Source organism: Nicotiana sylvestris, chromosome 7 (genome assembly GCF_000393655.2).
Source record: "Nicotiana sylvestris chromosome 7, ASM39365v2, whole genome shotgun sequence".
Classification (NCBI taxonomy): Eukaryota; Viridiplantae; Streptophyta; class Magnoliopsida; order Solanales; family Solanaceae; genus Nicotiana; species Nicotiana sylvestris.
The window spans coordinates 47,089,891-47,107,799 of NC_091063.1; the positions used below are offsets into that span (position 1 = coordinate 47,089,891).

The window sequence follows — 17,909 nt, forward strand, 5'->3', positions numbered from 1 at the left end:
TCACTACTTTACCAAGGTGAGGCTCAACACTTACGAGTACATGGGATCGGTTGTACTGATACTACACTCTACACTCTTTTGTGCAGATTCCGGTACTGGACCCTACGGACCATATTTCGAGGTCGCTGCCTTCAGTCCGGTGGAGACCCGAGGTAGTCCTGCAGGCGTCCGCAGGCCTTGGCGTTCCCTTCTATCATATTTCCATTTTGTTTTTATCTATTTCTGAGACAGATGTGTATTTTTCCTTGTTCAGACCACTATTTGTTGTATTCCTAGATAGTCTGTGAGATTGTAATACCAGTTCTGGGTGGAGTTTTATTATGGATTCATATTTGTATTAAGTTAAATTGTTTAATTCTGTTCTTCCATATTTTTATTCCGCCGTTGTTCTTATGTTAACTTGTAAATTGTTAAAAGTTAAGTAAAAAGGTAAAATAATAAAAAATGTTGGCTTGCCTAGTGGGTTCAATGTTAGATGCCATCACGGTCCCGACGGTGGGAAATTCGGATTGTGACAGCAGCGAGCTAGAGAGCGCGAGAGCTTAGATCACGACCCTAGTTATGTGGTGCTAGAGCACTACCATCAGGGTAGGCCTGTCGCACGCCCGAGGGGACGGGGACAAGGCAGGGGTGCCCCACGGGGTTGTGGGGGCCGGCGAGGAGGTGGTCCCCAGAAAGGGGGCGTTGAGGCACCTGTTGAGGTAACTGATGAGGAGGGTGGAACTGATCTCCCGGGTTACATTCCTTAGCCAGACGAGCATCCCAGCAGCATGCAGTCGAACAGCCTTCAGCTGTTGCTGACAACATCGCAGGTGACTCCGTCAGATCAATTGTTGATTATGGGCATGAGCTTCATCGGAGATTAGGAGTAGTTCTTTTCAGGCCCATCGACCGCAGCTGAGGATCGTCTGACCCGAGACGTGGATGGTGGGCGCATGTTTGATTCGCCATAAATTAATTTTTAATTTTCTTATTAATGCTTCATCCCAGCCCGTCATGGAGGCCACTTTGTTCGATGCTGAGGACACCACGGATGCTTATATATAGGAGCCCGATGAGACCTTGGTAAGAAAATATTTTTGACTTAACACGTACATTACTAATATAAATTTTCATATACTGAGCTTACTTATTGTTTTGTAGGTTGCTGATGGACCGACGACCCATTCTACCAACCCTGCCAGCCCAACTGGCGATCATGCTGCAGCGCATCCTCATATAAAGAGGCGATGTGATGAGGATGTTCCTGATAGTGTATCCGGGCGGGAGGGGATGCGCCTCATGGTGGCGGCTGCATTGAGACACAAGGGCTGTGGGACTCATTGATTTTCTTTTTTTGTATTTTATGTAAATAATAAATTACGCAAATAATAACAACAATTTTTTATGCTTACATAATATGCGCATTATGTTTTTATTACCCCATTTCTTCTTTATTTTAACACTACAACACAAACACAAACATAGAAACTTAACATAACTTAAATTCAGTACAACTAATAAAAATACATGACACGGGAAACATAAAGATACACTACTATGCTCAACACGTACATATCATTGTTTTGTCACCACCGCCTACTACTGTCTACTCCAACACATACATATCATTCTCGTTTGTATTGTCGTTCATATTCCTATTGTTTTCTGGTCAACTAATGAAGATACTACAACTTTTCTTTGTAGTATTCCTGCTGACAGGGTTCATCAATCCATACCTCAAAATTGCAAATAGGTTCATCGGGAACCCTATAAAACTTGTTCATACACATCCAGTAGTGGTGTCCAGCTTCACCATCATCTCAACAGTCATTCATCATGCATTTTTTGCCGCATTCACACCTTGGTACATAAAGGGGTTCAGACATTTGTTAAATCATAAAAAAAACCTTGCATTTATGAAAATATTTGCTATTGGTTATTGTTAAGTGCAGAAAATAACTAGAATGTGCCCGTTATTTATAGGCAAGACAACACAGAAAACGTAGTACTTAACCGCGCTATATATATTCATGCAAAATGTAGTATTTAACCGCGATATGCTTGGCGTGTTAAAGATTCTTTTTGATACAAAATAGCTTTTTCGCAGTCGGTCAACTTTTCAGAACGACAAGACAACACACAAAACATAGTATTTAACCGCGCTTTCGCAGTCGATCAGCTTTTCAGAACGACAAGACAACACACAAAACGTAGTATTCAACTGCACTATATATATTCACATAAAACGTAGTATTTAACCGCGATATGCTATGCATGTCCCTATATATATAGTCACATACTCAAAACATAAAACATACTCACAAATTCAAACCCTAAACTATGGATGACTCTTCCTCTACCAAACGAGCCCTATCTTACTCTTCTACAAGCAGTGATAATGAAGAAGAGAATCCTCCAACATTTGAATTGGTTATGACTGATTCATGCGTCGACAACAACGATCTGGTAAATTATTATGTCCATTAAACTTTATTTCTTTAACATAAAACACTTTTGTTTGTTATAACTTAACTCCAGAAAATATATATACATCAGTATTGTATATTTTTATTCAGTTTCATATTTTCCGTAACTTAATATTAATGCTTTTTTTAAAAGTATATTCCAAGAAAAATCTGCAAGCATCTTCCTCCAATATTAGAACTCGCGTATCTTCACCATTGTGGCAAAGAGTAGTATGTAAATATGAGTGTTGGTGATCAAAGAAGGTTCAAGGTAGGCTGGAGACTTTTTGTGTTGGAGAATTTTATTAGTCGAGGTTTCGTCGTCAAATTTATGTTGGTTGATATTTCACCACTGCATGCTTTCTTCAATGTGGATGCACTACAAAAAAATAAAATTAGCTACGGATGTCGTCACTAATCTATCGTTAAATCGCCCGTAGTGTCACGACCCGGATTTCCCACCCTCGGGAGTCGTGATGGCGCCTACTAATGGGAGCTAGGCAAGCCAAACCTTAACTACTATTATTGCTTCTTTTTAACAAACACAAGTCGATAATATGATAAAAGCGGAATTTTAAATAAATAAGCGGAAGTCAAAAATTATATATCTTAAGGATATGTCTATTACAACCTTTAAAACCTCCAATTCCCAAAACCTGGTGTCACAGACTGCCTAAGAGTTACTACATACAAGGTCTGAAGAAATACAATACACTATTTCTGAACAAAAGGAAATGAAAAGGAAATAGATAGAGGGAGACACCAGGGCCTGCGGACGCCTACAGGTCTACCTTGGGTCTCCGGGTGGACTGAAGGAAGCACTCCAACTACTGTCTGAAAGCTGCTCCTAGATCTGCACATAGTGCAGAGTGTAGTATCAGCACAACTGACCCCATGTGTTGGTAAGTGTCTAGCCTAACCTCGGCGAAGTAGTGACGAGGCTAGGACCAGATTACCAAGTAAACCCGTGAAGTTCAAATGTATATACAGCGAAAACGAAATACATAAAATAACCAGTCAATATGGGAGGGGGAAACATGATGTGGGGGAGATAATAGTTCCAAATAAAAAGCATCAAGTAAGGAAAGAAACAACATAACTCGAATATCAACAAAGAATCAGAAATCAACAATTTACGCGGCATCACCCTTCGTGCTTTTAATCTCATCCTCTCCAAAGCAATTTTATAATAAAAGTGTGCACAGAATCACCCTTCGTGCTTTTACTTTCGTCCTCACCAAATCAATCACATAATAAAAATGTGCATGGCACCACCCTTCGTACTTTTACTCTCTTTCCTCACCATATAATCAATGAAAATCGGTACAGAATGGTACATCGTATGGCACGACATCACCATTCGTGCTTTACACTCTTTCCTCACAACAGCAAACAATGCACGGCATCACCTTCGTGCTTTAACACTCTTCCTCACCCAAACAACAATCACAAGCAAAGGGAAAAGGGAATAAACAAAATAGTAATAGAAATCCCGACAAGGAAACAACAGTTAAATAATTAAATCCCAGTAAGGGAACAACATCAATAATCTCGACATCCCGGCAAGGGAGATAATCAATCAAAGCAACAATATCCCGGCAAGGGAACAATTTAATAACTCTTTCTCTTTCTTTCACTTTTATTTCATAACTCACTTTACCATTTGAGCCAATGCTCTAAAGGGTCCAATCATCTCATATACTTTCACAATTCATAATATAACTTGAGCCAATGCTCCTCGATGTTCAGGGTTACAATTCCTTCCACAAACATTCCACAACAAATAGAAATCATCACCATGACTATACGTCGTACTCAACAATTATCATGTAGCAAATAAGACTCAACTCCTAATCCCTCAAGCTAAGGTTAGACCAAACACTTACCTCGATGCAACGAACACAATTCAAGCCTCAATTACCGCTTTACCTCTTGTTTCCACCATCAACTCGCTTGTATCTAGCCACAATTTACTTAACGATATCAATAAATGCCAAATGAATCAATTCAAATGCATGAAAATAGGTTTTATAAGATTTTCCAAAAAGTCAAAAATCGACCCCGGGCTCGCTTGGTCCAAACCTGAAATTCGGACCAAAATCCGATTACCCATTTACCCCCGAGCCCGGATATATAATAGGTTTTGGAATCCAACCTCAATTTGAGGTCTCAATCCCCAAATTTCAATATTCTTAGGTTTTACCCAAAATTCCCAATTCCACCATGAAAACTCTAGATTCTGGTATGAAATCTTGTTAAAAGAAGTTAAGGAGTGAAAGAAATAAGTTAAAAATCACTTACTAGTGTTTTGGGAGAAAAAGGAGCATTTGGAAAATCGCCTCTTATGTTTTAGGGTTTCGAAAAGTGAAAAATAACTGAAAAGTCCGTATAAATATACTCCTCTCATACCCTCTCCGCGGACCGCATAAAAAGGACTGCGACCGTAGAGCTCCACCGCGGACCTCAAGAAATCGAGCGCGACCGCGAAGGCTTGGCCTTGCTCACCGCGGACCGCACAAATCCCACCGCGGTCGCGAAGTCCCCATCGCAGCCGCGAAGCTTCCACCGCGACCGCGAGACCTGGCTTCAGAGACCTACAACTGCTCGGAATCTACAACTTTTTCCTAAGTGTAAAAACATCCCAAAACTCACCCCGAGCCCTCGGGGCTCCAAACCAAATGTCATACTAACACAAAAACATCATATGGACTTACTCGTGCGATCACATCATCAAAATAACATGTAAAATCATGAATTAAACCTCAAAACTCAACATTTTCATCAAGAATTCTCAAAGTTCATAACTCTTCAACCGGAAGTCCAACTCACGTCAAATAAATTCCGTTTTTCACCAAATTTCACAGTTATCTTTCAAATACTATAACAAGTTTGTATCGGGCTCCAAAACCAAAATACGGGCCCTATAACAATGGTTTCAAACATTAATTCTTTTCTTTATTCCTTAGATAATTCAGTAAAATAATTTCTTTCAAAAATTGATTTCTAAGGCTTGGGACCTCGGAATTCATTTTCGGCATACGCCCAAGTCCCATATTTTACTGCGGACCTCCCGGGATCGTCGGAACATAGATCCGGGTCCGTTTGCTAAGAATGTTGACCAAAGTCAACCTTAATCAAAATTTTAACTCTAAAATTTCTATTTCTCATATTTTCACATAGAAGGCTTTCCGAATATAGGTCCGGACCACACACGTAAATCAAGGTAGGGTAAAAGGGAGTTTTTTAGGCCTCGGAACATTGAATGCACTTGCAACACAAGTGATGACCTTTTGGGTCATCACACGTAGCTAGCAGAATTTCTTGATAATCTGTCGCTAATCCGTCGCTAAATTAGATTAGCGAAGGATTTTTCTATTTATCTACAGAATTTGTCCGTCGCTAAAACCAAATTTTTAGTAGCGACATGAAGGAAGATGGATATTCTGTTTGTACTAATCCGTTTTTTTACTTGGTACTAGGATGTGTTTGTCTTGATTTATCCTTTTGTTATCTTTTATTTTCATGTATTTTTCTTTATTTATGGTTGTTGTGCTTTTTTCTCTTGAAGTATTATGTTATGAAATTTCAATCTTCATATTGGTCTTCTTTACTAACACCAATAAGTTGAATGTTGGAACTATCATATCATCATTCCAATTTAAAAGGTCATGTTAGATAATAAGATGTAACAAAGATGTGGAACATAATTTTATTTGATACATCTTGCAATATAAACAAGTACAAACACTTATTAAAAAAAACATTACGAAAATAAAACACTAGGTGTATCCTTGATAGTTGGGTACATTAGACGAACTTGCATAAGGAGCTGGATTACCACCGCCACCCAAATCAGCTGAAGGACATTTACGACGGTCGTGTCCTGTTTGCGAGCATATGCCACATTTATGCACATAAACGGTATCACCAACATTCATTTGATTCCGTATACGCGTTCTCTTTTGCACTTGCAGCTTGCGCAAATAGTCCTTGTTGCACAACATTTTAAATGGTTCCAGCGACCAATAATGCTCAGCACCCAATGGCTACAACTGCCCACTATATGTGTTTACATATGCAGCAATACTGTATTATCTATCAACATAGTTGGTTGCCCCTAAACCAATTTGTTGAAAGCACTTTATGGCATGTGCGCACGGCATGTGGTAGATGGTCCATTTCCCATATTAACACAACCTGCTGGCTTTATTCACGGTGTGTATATTATTCCCCCAGGTGTCCGCGGATAACGGTGCGAACTATAAAAATACCCCAGTCGTGATCATACTATAAATATGAATGCTAATATGATCGCCTCCTGTATTTCTCAAATCTTCTCATCGGTATTGGCATAAATTCAACACCCTTGTCCATCAATTCTGATGCAGATTTATGCCTTTCAACAAACCCCTCCGCTATTTGTTTGAATAACATCCGAACCATGGCAGTGACAGGTAAATCCATGTGCAGACTTCAATAGGCCGTTGAATGGCTCCGACACATTTGTAGTCAGGGCTCCCCATCATCTGCCACCATTAGCATGCAATGTCCACTTGTGAAGCTCATGTCCCATCAGCCAATTATAGGCTCTTTTGTCTAACTGTCGGATCACTTTCATGCGCCTCCTAAATTTGCACTGTTGGTGCTCAGTTCCAGCCATCCACATTAAATCATGCAATTCCTTGGTGGGATATTTCTTCTGGAAATTGGCCTTCAGGTGCCTCACACAGTAACAGTGGTATGCATAGGGTTTCTTCCATTCAGGCAAAATGTCGTACAGAACTTAAAATACCACTATGCCGATCGGATATTAGACAAATACCTAAACATTGTTTGACAACGTGCTGCTTCAAGTGGTTCAAAAATAGCATCCACGTCTCTTCACTTTCATTGGCACAAATGGCAAAAGCTAGTGGAAATATTTGTCCATTGGCATCTACTGCAACGGTGATCAACAGCTTAATATCATACTTTCCATAGACATGCGTACCGTCTATGAAAATTACCGGACGGCAATGCACAAAATCATCAATTGCTGGTTTAAATGCCCAAAACATTTATCTGAATATATATTTCGGTATTCCTGGACTCCGCTCATGCCTACATTCAACAACAGTCCCGGGATTAAAGTGATTCAGTGCGGCCATGTACTTGGGTAGAGATGAAAATGACTTATCCCAGTCACCATAAATAAATTCAAATGCATGTTTGCGCCCGAGATATGTCTTTCTTTTGGTTATAGTACGCCCATATTACTGGTGGACGGATGTAATACACTCTTTGATCTTATACCTAATGGACACTTCCAAGTGTGGAATCAAGACAAGAGAAATCAAGTCAACATCCAAGTTGAAGTGATTTTCATTAAATGTGTCCATTTACAAATGTGGCTGCCAATATATTTATCCACTTTCCACAACCCCGTTTCCTTCTTGCTCGCACGCAACATTTAGTTACAACCCATAAAGTATCTACGGTATACGACCTTGTATACCTCCGGAGTTGACTCTCATACCGTCATATCATGGCACTCTCTTATGCTATACATTTTTACAGTCCTGGTTAGGCGAGCTTTATCGGGAAAATACATGCCCTTTGCCAGTACCGTTGGTCTAGACTCATCCCATATTGCTGATCGAAATTTGTCAATATCCCTTGTGAGAGCATCCACATCCGGCATACTTGAAAAATTATCAAGGTAGTGAATATTTCTTGAATGAAACGTCACATGGGACTCGTACACTCTTGGTCTAACGGGAGGTGGAGGAGCATGCTCCCTCGTCAGCTCAGGTTCGACAATACTTCCTCATCATCATCACCCTCGTCAGGGAAGGGTGTGTCATCTCCAGACTCATCGGCGTTGTTGTCAAAATCACTATTATCTTCCTAACTCTGCGCATCAGCCAAATCCCGAGTAAATACGTCGTCTATGGGCAACTAAGTAAGGTCAGAACCATCAAGTTGCTCGTTTTCACTGCACAAACAACAAAATGATAAGCTACTCAAATTGATAAATACTTTACATATAGCTATATCACTTCACATACAAGTCGTACTGTGTTGACATTTCATGATGGATATTTTCCTGTTGGTGATGACTCCCGGATGACCACCGTGATCCAGCACGCCAAAACTACGCATATTCCAATTGGGCGTGGGGTCATAACTTGTAAAATTCATATCCAGACGGTACCCCCTATGGAATATATGAGTGTTAATACAAATTCAATTCAACAAAAAAAAATATTGTAACAGAAAGGAAAATTGAAGTTTACCAGTCATCTTGTGTATTATGTAAAGTAGGAGAGAAATTATTTTCTCGCTCCTCGTTTGCCCGCAGAGATAAGTTAAGATTCGGCCAAACTCTTTCAGTTGGGCTAAAATTGCTCCAGAATAACCTTCCGATGACTGGGGGTTATCTATGCTTTGCGCAATATCATTATTGCGAACATCTTCAGCTTTGACGTACATTTCTAACAATTTTATCACAATAAATTCCCTGTATTCATCCGGAATCCGCAAAAAATCTCTCAGAGTTTCATCATCTTCGATGTTAAACTCAGAATAACAAGCAAACCTCTACGAAGTCACAGAATACAGATATCTACCAGTTACTTTAGGGTTCACAGAACGTTTCCCCACACTCATTTTTTTTTCATAACAACGATATCAATGTATCGTACTCCATTGTAAGCGGCAATTAACATGACATTGTGGAGAAAAACTATACCTCAGAGAGTTATTCTCCACTACAACCTCATCCTCTCCCCCCTAATATAATGAAACCCTTATTTTTCGCTCTTCAGACATTATAAAAAATGCTTGATAACAAGAAGAAAATTTGAACGGGAGTTAGAATATTTTTTGAATGGATTTTCATAAAATCCTAACGCCTTTAAATAAGGTAATGCCTAGCTCGAGGGACTGAATTTTTTGATGTACCCATTTAAAAGAGCGTTATACCTATTTGAATTATTGTTATGTCTATTAACCGCAGAAAACTTATTGGTGGGCCCACATACAGGTATAGTGCAGTACATAAATATACTATATATATAATCTGTCAAATCAGATTAGCATAGCGCTATTTATTCATGCGTTATACATGTATAACGTGATTTTACATCACGTTATACTGTAACGACCAAAATACCGTTAAAATATAGAGCGGTGTAAATCCTCGTTATATATATATAACTCATTTTTTACACTTAAAAATTTGAGTCCAAAAGAATAACATTTAGGTTCTGGTTTGTTAACCTTTGGCTATACTTTTAGCTAGCGTTTGGTCATAGATTCTTAAATTTATTTTAAAAAATCTAATTTGGGTGAAGTTTTATTTGAAGATAGAAAATATATTTGGACATCAGTTTTTAAAATTATTTTCCAAATTTATTTTAAAAACATATATATTATTAATGTTTGTAAATATTGTTGTCCAAAATCAACTATTGAACTGATTTTAAAATTTGAGATTTATGAATTTTATTTGGCAAAATATATGACCAAACGGTTCCTTAATATCAGCCCTGCGGATTTGTATTTCGAGTTTTGAAATTTGTACGTGTACGTGAATCTTTCATCCATTGATCAATTATAAAGTTGAAACCTAAAGGAAAGCACAGGAATAAGTGGCTATGTGTCACACCAAATAAGGTTTTATCATATTATTATCGACAAAAACATACACTATCATTTACGCTAATTATTTGACAATCTAACATCCACCCTTCAACAGAACCAAAACGAACTTCAAAATCTAGAGCTAAATCCAAACCAAGTGAAATCCTAAAATGTCCATCTCAAGCTATTTTATTGTGATTGACTTTTCTCAGTTCCCACTGATTCCTCCCCCTTGGTGCGGCCAGCAACAAGATCAGTAGTTGTTTTCCCAATCTCAACTATAGTTTCGCCAATGGCTTGCAATACCACTGCTGCTCCCTCCTCCAACTGCTTGCCTTTCTCTCCTTCTCCTGATTCTTCTTGAATGGACTCTTTGACTTTCTCCATTGTTTTGAGTCCGCTTTCTTTTTCCTCCACCTTTGTTTCTTCCTGTCAAATATGTCAGGATTCATATATGGCAGCATAAAAATCATAAGCAAAATGTACCATTAACTCGACACTACCTACTGTTTTAAGGAAAACCAATTACCGTTTGTTTACCTTGGTGTCGTGTGATCTCTTAGCTTCTAATTCTCTCTCTGCTTCTGCCTTTTTCCTAGCTGCATACTCTGCTGCACTTTCTTCAGCTGAAACTACATAATCCTTTGCTGCAACCAACTTATCCTCCGCATATCCAACTGTTTTCTTCCCAGCATCAGCAACCACATCCTTCGCCGCCACCGCTTTATCTCCCGCATACCCCGCAACAGTAGAAGCAACACCAGCAACAGCTTTAGTAGCATCAGCAGCTTTCTCTGCTGTAAAATGTGCAGCTCCCCAACCAGCCACTACTGCTTTTTCCTTCACTGTTTCAGCTACTTTCCCTGCATATCCTACTGCACATTTCCCTGTTTCCACTGTTACATCTTTAACTTTAGCTGCTTTTTCTCCTGCATAGCTTGTTGCACTCTTGCTCTTTTCTTGAACACTCTCTGGGAAAGGAGCTTCTATTTCCTTAGCCTCCTCTGTTTTTGAGACAACATATTCTTTAGTCTCTCCTGCTTTTTGGGCAACATAATCTTTAGCTTGTTGTGCTGATTGTACTGCAGTTTGTCCAGCAGTTGAAAGGGTATCTTTAGTTGCAGCGTAAGCTTGTTGGCCTTTCTCAAGGGCAGTGTCTTTAGCAGCTCCAGCTTTTTCAGCAACATACTGAGTTCCCTTTTGAACACCTTGAGTAACAGTGTCTTTAGCTTGTGCACCTTTTTCTGTTGCATATGTACCTGCTGCGCCAAGTCCATGACTAGCCGATTCTTTAACATTTTGCAATGAGGAGGCACCCTTTTCCTTGGCCTTTTCGTAGCGCTCTTCAGCTGCCCTTATTGCTTCCATGGAATTCTGCTGTGCTGTGCCCCTGTATTGAGATATTTCTTCCAAGGATGGACCTTTTGTCTCTTCAGTAGTACCATGAGTTACTTCCCCTGCTCTGCTTTCACCTTTGCCCCTTGCTTGTGTTTCTGTCTCTTGTTGGCCACCTGCAAGTGGCGATGTATCGTTAACGGTGTTAAAAATGTTTAACATTTGTGCATCCAAAGTATTTAAATTGGCACAAAGTTTAAGTTTCTTAATTTGTGCCAAAGTTTAAGTTATTTCATTTAAGTTCCTCTAATTAAAGAAAAGATGATTTATAGTTTTAAATATGCCATAACATTTATATACTATAAATTTTTTAAAGTATGTAGCCTTAAACAAGTCATTGTGGCTATAAAAACTTCAAAGAAATATAATAGCGATAGAAACTTTCCATTAAGAAAATATAAAAATGTTAAACTTTGTGCCAATCTTTTTGAAACGTAAAAATAGTGCCAATATTTTCGGAACCAAGGGAGTAATAATTCACCGTAATAATAGCTATATTCTTCGAGGAAAGAGTGTCCTAACTTCTAAGTTATCACCCTCTATTTGACTTATATACGGTGTTACTTATATACACAGTACAGTATAGTTTTATTTCAATTACATAAACACAATATAAGTAATTTTATTTGACTTATGTACACACACTATTTAGTACTAGAATTTTTTCTATTTCAGAGGATTCGACTGATCACCCTATAATTTTCCTATAATAATAAGAGTATTCAGTAAGAGTATTCAACTGATCACGCTCTAACCTGTAGCAACTCCTCTGCTTTGTTGCATCGAACTTATGCCTTGGCCACGAGATTCACCTTCCTGCTTTTGCATTTGGGTTTCTCTGCTTGTGTCTGAACCCTTTTGTTCTTGGCCATGAACTTCAAATTTGACGCCACCTGGTCTCTCTTCAAATCCTTGTTGCTTTCTCCCCTCATTAACAATCTCAGAACTCTTAGCTTGATCAGTAGACGGCAGCTTCTCCCTTTGTATATCACCCTCTTTTTTCCTCTGAGCTTGCTGCATTTGTTGAGACTCTTGCTCATGACCATGAGATTTCTTTTCATGTGCGCCTTGATCAGTAACAGTGCTCTTGACATGAATAGCACCAGGACCAGCAGGATGGACATCGGCTACACCTTGAACTTTCTCAGCTAGTGACTCAAAATGGCTAGCAATTTGGGGAACTTTATTTTTCTCAAGGTTGATTTCCCCTTCATCAGTAACGTTCTCTCTTCTCTCTTGCTGTGAAGCCATTGTGCTAACAGAACACGAGTACTTTAGTTGGTTTCTGTTTGCCTTTGGTTTGTAAAGAGTTTGAAGTATCCGACTGAGAGTATGAGACTTGACTTCAGAAACGATGCCTTTATAAGAAAGAAAGGTTAGAGAATTCAGCGTATGAACATGGTCAGGATTGGGATAAGTACTTCATGAGAATTGACAGGTGGTTTGATGTTGGCTATAGGTGAGCAATTTCTCATGCAACGTGGTGAGAATGTGGAACTGCATGAGTCAGCAGCTAGATGCTAACGTGTCCTTATGTCGTAGTTGTATGACTGTTTGTCCTGCAATTGCTTAGTCCAAAGGTTCTCTTAGCTGGATAAGAAAAAGGGTTATCGTGGATTTAATTTGAGTAGGGAATTCCTACACCAAAATATTATCACCAAGAAAAGAAAACAGTTAGATTGGCAACAATCGTATAATGCATCAATTGCAACACTTCACAGTTTGCCCTCTTTTTTTTCCTCTGTTTAACAATAACTACATTTTTCATCGACAAGAATTCAGGTGATATATTTTAGACTCTTGCTAGACCTTCTATACGATAAAGATTGGACCAACAAATTAAGGTTGTGGTAGAGAGATAAGTTCAACTTATCCTTAATTAAAGATTTTGAATTTAAGTATTGGGTGTAGAATCGCTTTGTTTGGGAGCACTTTATCCTAATCGCTTTGTAGGATTTTTCATGCGGACTCGAATTTAATCGAACCCCAATATAAGTACCGGACATGAAAAAGAAGAGATGATTGGTCTTCGACGGCTGAGCAGAAATGCAGGGGCAAAAAAGCAGAAGAAGGCCAAACGCTGTAAATTTGTTGATACAAATAAGAGCTGTAACAATCATTGGATCCAACATCACTATGCACAAGAGGCGTAGATCGCCATGCTTGTTCAACAAACATTCATGATCCATGAAATTTAGATGTATCATCAAATAGAAAAAATTGTTCCAATGTGTTGTTTATACCAAGCAAATAATAACAACATAGTTTTAACAAATATTCAACGTATGTGTTTCGTATATAACTTTTTATATTTAATCACGATTAATTGAGATATATTCTTACTTTAATTAGTGATTCATATTATAAATTGCTTGTTTAGATATAATCATATAAACACATGGTGCAAGGCTACAACGGACTATTTTCCGTCGTTTCATGTATTAAGTCATGCACCTGTTACTCTTCAAAAACAAATCAAACAGTTTCTCTGAAAAGTAGTTATAAAGTTGTAGGAGTATTATTTTTTCAATCAAATTAACAATGATTAAGGAATTCGTTAGTAGATCATGACAACATTGGGATTACATAATGCTCCTATTTCGGTTGATTTTTCACCCGGTGTTTAATAACATTTTGGAACCGGCTAATTCAAATTCATATTAAAAAAATTCTATTTTGGCAAGTAAAACATTTTCTATCAAAAGCAATTCTTTAATTACTTGCACTATTTTGGAAAGAAAAAAAAAAGCTAGGCAATTACTGTATTAAAAATCTAGTTTTTACTGCAAATCAACGGTTAAATTTTTTGCGAGACACATTATAACGCTAACCCACCGCTAATGCAATAACTTTGTCCAACTACCAGATGAGTCCCAAACGTGGTATCAAGTCTTATCCACAACAGACAACAACGAGTTTGAAGTTTGAAGTTTGGTAAACTGAGCATTTGGATTGAGGATGCCAACCCATTGTATTTATATTACTACTTATCTTTTACATATGTCACGTTTTTACCTCAAGAAATGATGTGTAATTTTGAAACTAATGATATTTATGAACGTGTGTTTGCACGTTAATAATGACACGTGATAATTTAAATATTTTTTATATGAAAGAATGATAAAATTTAATTAATGAGAAGTTTTTTATGTATAATAATGCACAATCATCTAAATATGCCATAAAATATTATTACATTAGCATAATACATGAATTTAAAATAACATCATCAAAACTTACACAAATGATCTATTTTGTCGTGTTTGTTGGATAATTATATATTATAGTTTAAAGGTATTTAATGTGATGGTATCATAATGAACACCTCTTTGTGGACAATATTTTTTTGTGTATGTTTCCTCCTAATGCTTTGGTTGCTCTGCCTTAACCAGAACTCTTGTTGTCGATGTTGATATCTCTTTGAATGTGTAACATATAGTTGTTCGTGCAAGAAAATATATTACGGTAAATATAGTCCAATATTTAGAATGTTTGTCCTTGTGTTTTATTTATTATACTAGTCTTAGAGTACGCGTGTTGCGCGTGAACCTATATTATTAAGTGTAATTTTTAAATTATACTAATATACTAAACAGTATTTTTGAGTTATTAAATATAAACTAAAAGATAGTAAGTTCTTGAAAATGATGTATGTCGATTTTATCTAGCTCAATAAAAGAAGAAATTATGTCCTATTGAAGTCATCAAATGCCTTATTATAGTTTGTTATATGGTTATGTATTTGCTCTAGAAGCCTATAGAGAGAAGTACGATGTATTAATATATATTCACATATTGCTTATATAATATTTTAGTCATTTTATAATTTTTACGCTTTTTTAAGAAAATAATTTGAAAAGGTAAATTTGAATATTGCAAGCCTCAAAAAGAAATTCTTCAATTTGAGGATAATTTAAGCTTGTCCAATTCATGATGAATGATTATGAAGAGTTCTTTATAAAGTAGGAATTGATAAAAGCTTGATTAATATTTATTGTTCTCATTATGACATTGATTAAGCAGGAATATCGAAAAGTAACATTAAATCGAGTGCAAGAGAATTTACTTCCTTATGATTTCTAAGTTTACCTCCAATTACCGAAGTTATGTGATTGTTTTTTTTAATTATACTAGTTTTAAGTACGCGCTTTGCGCGTATACCCCGTCTTAATGAATAAAAACTTTTAAAAATGACATGAACATCATATTAAAATTGTGTTTTAATTATAAAATAAAGGTCAATTTTTTTTTGTTGTTGTTGTAAAATTATGAAATGATGAGTATTTATCCTATTTAACTATCTTAATAAAGGAAGAAACTCTATCCCATATAAGCCCTAAATCATCATTAACCTTAAAATATATTCCAGTTTTATAATTTTACTACTTCAAATTTACGGTTGAACTTACTTTTTAGTTATAGTAAGAGCACGTAACCCTTGCATATTTTAGATATTTCTTTTTTACAATACATATATTTTAAAGTTCATTTTAAAATGACAGAAACATAGTCATTTAACTTACACAAAACGTTTATTTCCTCATGAGCAAAATGCAAAATATTCGATTACTTTAATCAGTAAAAAATAATATATAAGACTTATTTTCAATATATTAGAAAAGATAAATTATTATTGCAAAAGTAGAATAATTAACTAACTAAATTATGATTAATCTATAATTTTTTTTTTTTTTACTTTTAGTCGGAGCTTTCTTTCTTTGTCCAAATGCATAATTATGCATCCCAGATGTTAGCCTTATGCATCAGAAAATTATTTTTCTATGAAATTAAAAAATATATGATTGTATTTAGATTTCTTGATAGATTATATTAAAAGAGTTCGAATATAAAATTTATGTTAAGATCAAAATTAAAGTTTATTTTGTTCGTCAATTAATACAATGTATCATTTTAGTGTCAAGAATATATGATTATATTTAGATTACTTGATAGATTATATTAAAAGAGTTCGAATATGAAATTTATGTTAAGATCAAAATTAAAATTTATTCTTTTCATCAATTTATACAATGTATCATTTTAGTTTTCTTGTTTTGGTTCTCATTTAAATAGTAACCTTTTAAACTTAAGTTCGATTTTATTCAAAAATATATTTAAATTGCTTATATTTCCTAAAAGCATTTTGATAGAAATTTTAAAAGATCACTTTGATTGTTAACTTCTATTCTATTATAATTTCTTATGTAGTTGAATTTAATTTTTATTCCCGCTAAATACATATAAATAATTTTCTACCAGTTATAATCTCGGTTTCTTTTTTATTTTGTTTTGTTTCATGTATAAAATGGCACATGCTTTACATTACTTGGAATTGTGAGATAACTACAATAATAATAACTTGTGAATCAAACTTGAACTAAAGAAAATATAAATTGAAGGAAATTAATTTTTTATTCCCCATAACAACTTTGTCTTGTCATGTTAAATTGTTGGGAAAGATAACGTGAACTTCTCATAAATACAAATGGAGTTAAAAGAGAAAATTTTGTTAAACAACAAAAATCCGCCTAACCTAAAAGGAGTATATAGTAATCGAGACTACCTTATTGTGAATTGAAAGCTTATTTAATACTCCTAAATCTTAATGGAAAGTGTAGGAATTCTAGAATTGGAAGAAACCGTCCTAAATAATAGGAAAAATATTAAATAATTATTCCTAAATATTAGGAAAATTAACCAAAGTACAATTTTTTCTTTTTAAAGGATAAAAAAAGTCGAACGATATTTTGCTAAGGGCATTCGTACTTTTAATATAGTATAGATAGATTATAAGGACTAATTAGCGTAATATACTTAATATAAAGAGATTAATTTATAGAATGTTATAACAATAATTTCTCATTTGCTCCAAAAATTAGGTTGTTCAAACTTCATATATAATTGATAAGTATCCTATTGCGAGTATTTCTATAATTTGATGTTGAATTAAAGACTATAATTATGATGGGTAATTATAAAAATTATATTAAATAATATCCGTTGGAATGTTTATTTACAATTTTTACACATATTATTATTATATGATTAAAGGGTGAAAAGGTTGTACAATTCTAAATGGGCATTTTGACATATTAATGTTTTTTGCTTTGGATCCTTTTACTTTTAATTCTTTTGTTGAATACAGTAAGAAAGAAACATAAAAATTTTCATGTGATGACCCAAACGGTCATCTCTTGTTTTAGAAGTCAATCTGTGTTTTGAGGCCTTAAAACCCTCCTTTTATCTCTCTTCAATTTGCGTGCGCAATCCGGTTGGAAAGCTTTAGTGTGAAAATTTTGAGAAATAATGATTTTTGGCTTAAAAAGATGAATTTTGTTAACTTCGGTCAATATTTTGGGTAAACGGACCCGGACTCGTATTTCGACGGTCCCGGAGGGTCCGTAGTAAAATATGGAACTTGGGCGTATGCCCGGAATTGGATTC

General features: G+C 35.9%; 1 protein-coding gene across 1 annotated transcript; it reads right to left on the minus strand.

Moving 5' to 3' along the window:
- Positions 1–10,142: 10,142 nt before the first annotated feature.
- On the minus strand, positions 10,143–12,777 carry LOC104235171 (seed biotin-containing protein SBP65-like). The gene is made up of 3 exons (XM_009788866.2): positions 12,221–12,777; positions 10,611–11,581; positions 10,143–10,499 (listed from the first exon to the last, which is right to left on the minus strand). Exons 1-3 carry the CDS (start codon positions 12,714–12,716, stop codon positions 10,260–10,262), a joined length of 1,707 nt encoding a protein of 568 aa, XP_009787168.1. The 5' UTR covers positions 12,717–12,777; the 3' UTR covers positions 10,143–10,259.
- Between the last annotated feature and the right edge of the window lie 5,132 nt (positions 12,778–17,909).

Excerpts from the sequence above, each read along its gene's own strand:
- LOC104235171 (XM_009788866.2), bottom strand. The coding sequence starts at position 12,716 with ATGGCTTCACAGCAAGAGAGAAGAGAGAACGTTACTGATGAAGGGGAA. Across the intron at positions 11,582-12,220 it reads AAGCAGAGGAGTTGCTACAG|GTGGCCAACAAGAGACAGAA; the intron begins GTTAGAGCGTGA and ends CGCCACTTGCAG. Across the intron at positions 10,500-10,610 it reads AGAGATCACACGACACCAAG|GAAGAAACAAAGGTGGAGGA; the intron begins GTAAACAAACGG and ends CATATTTGACAG.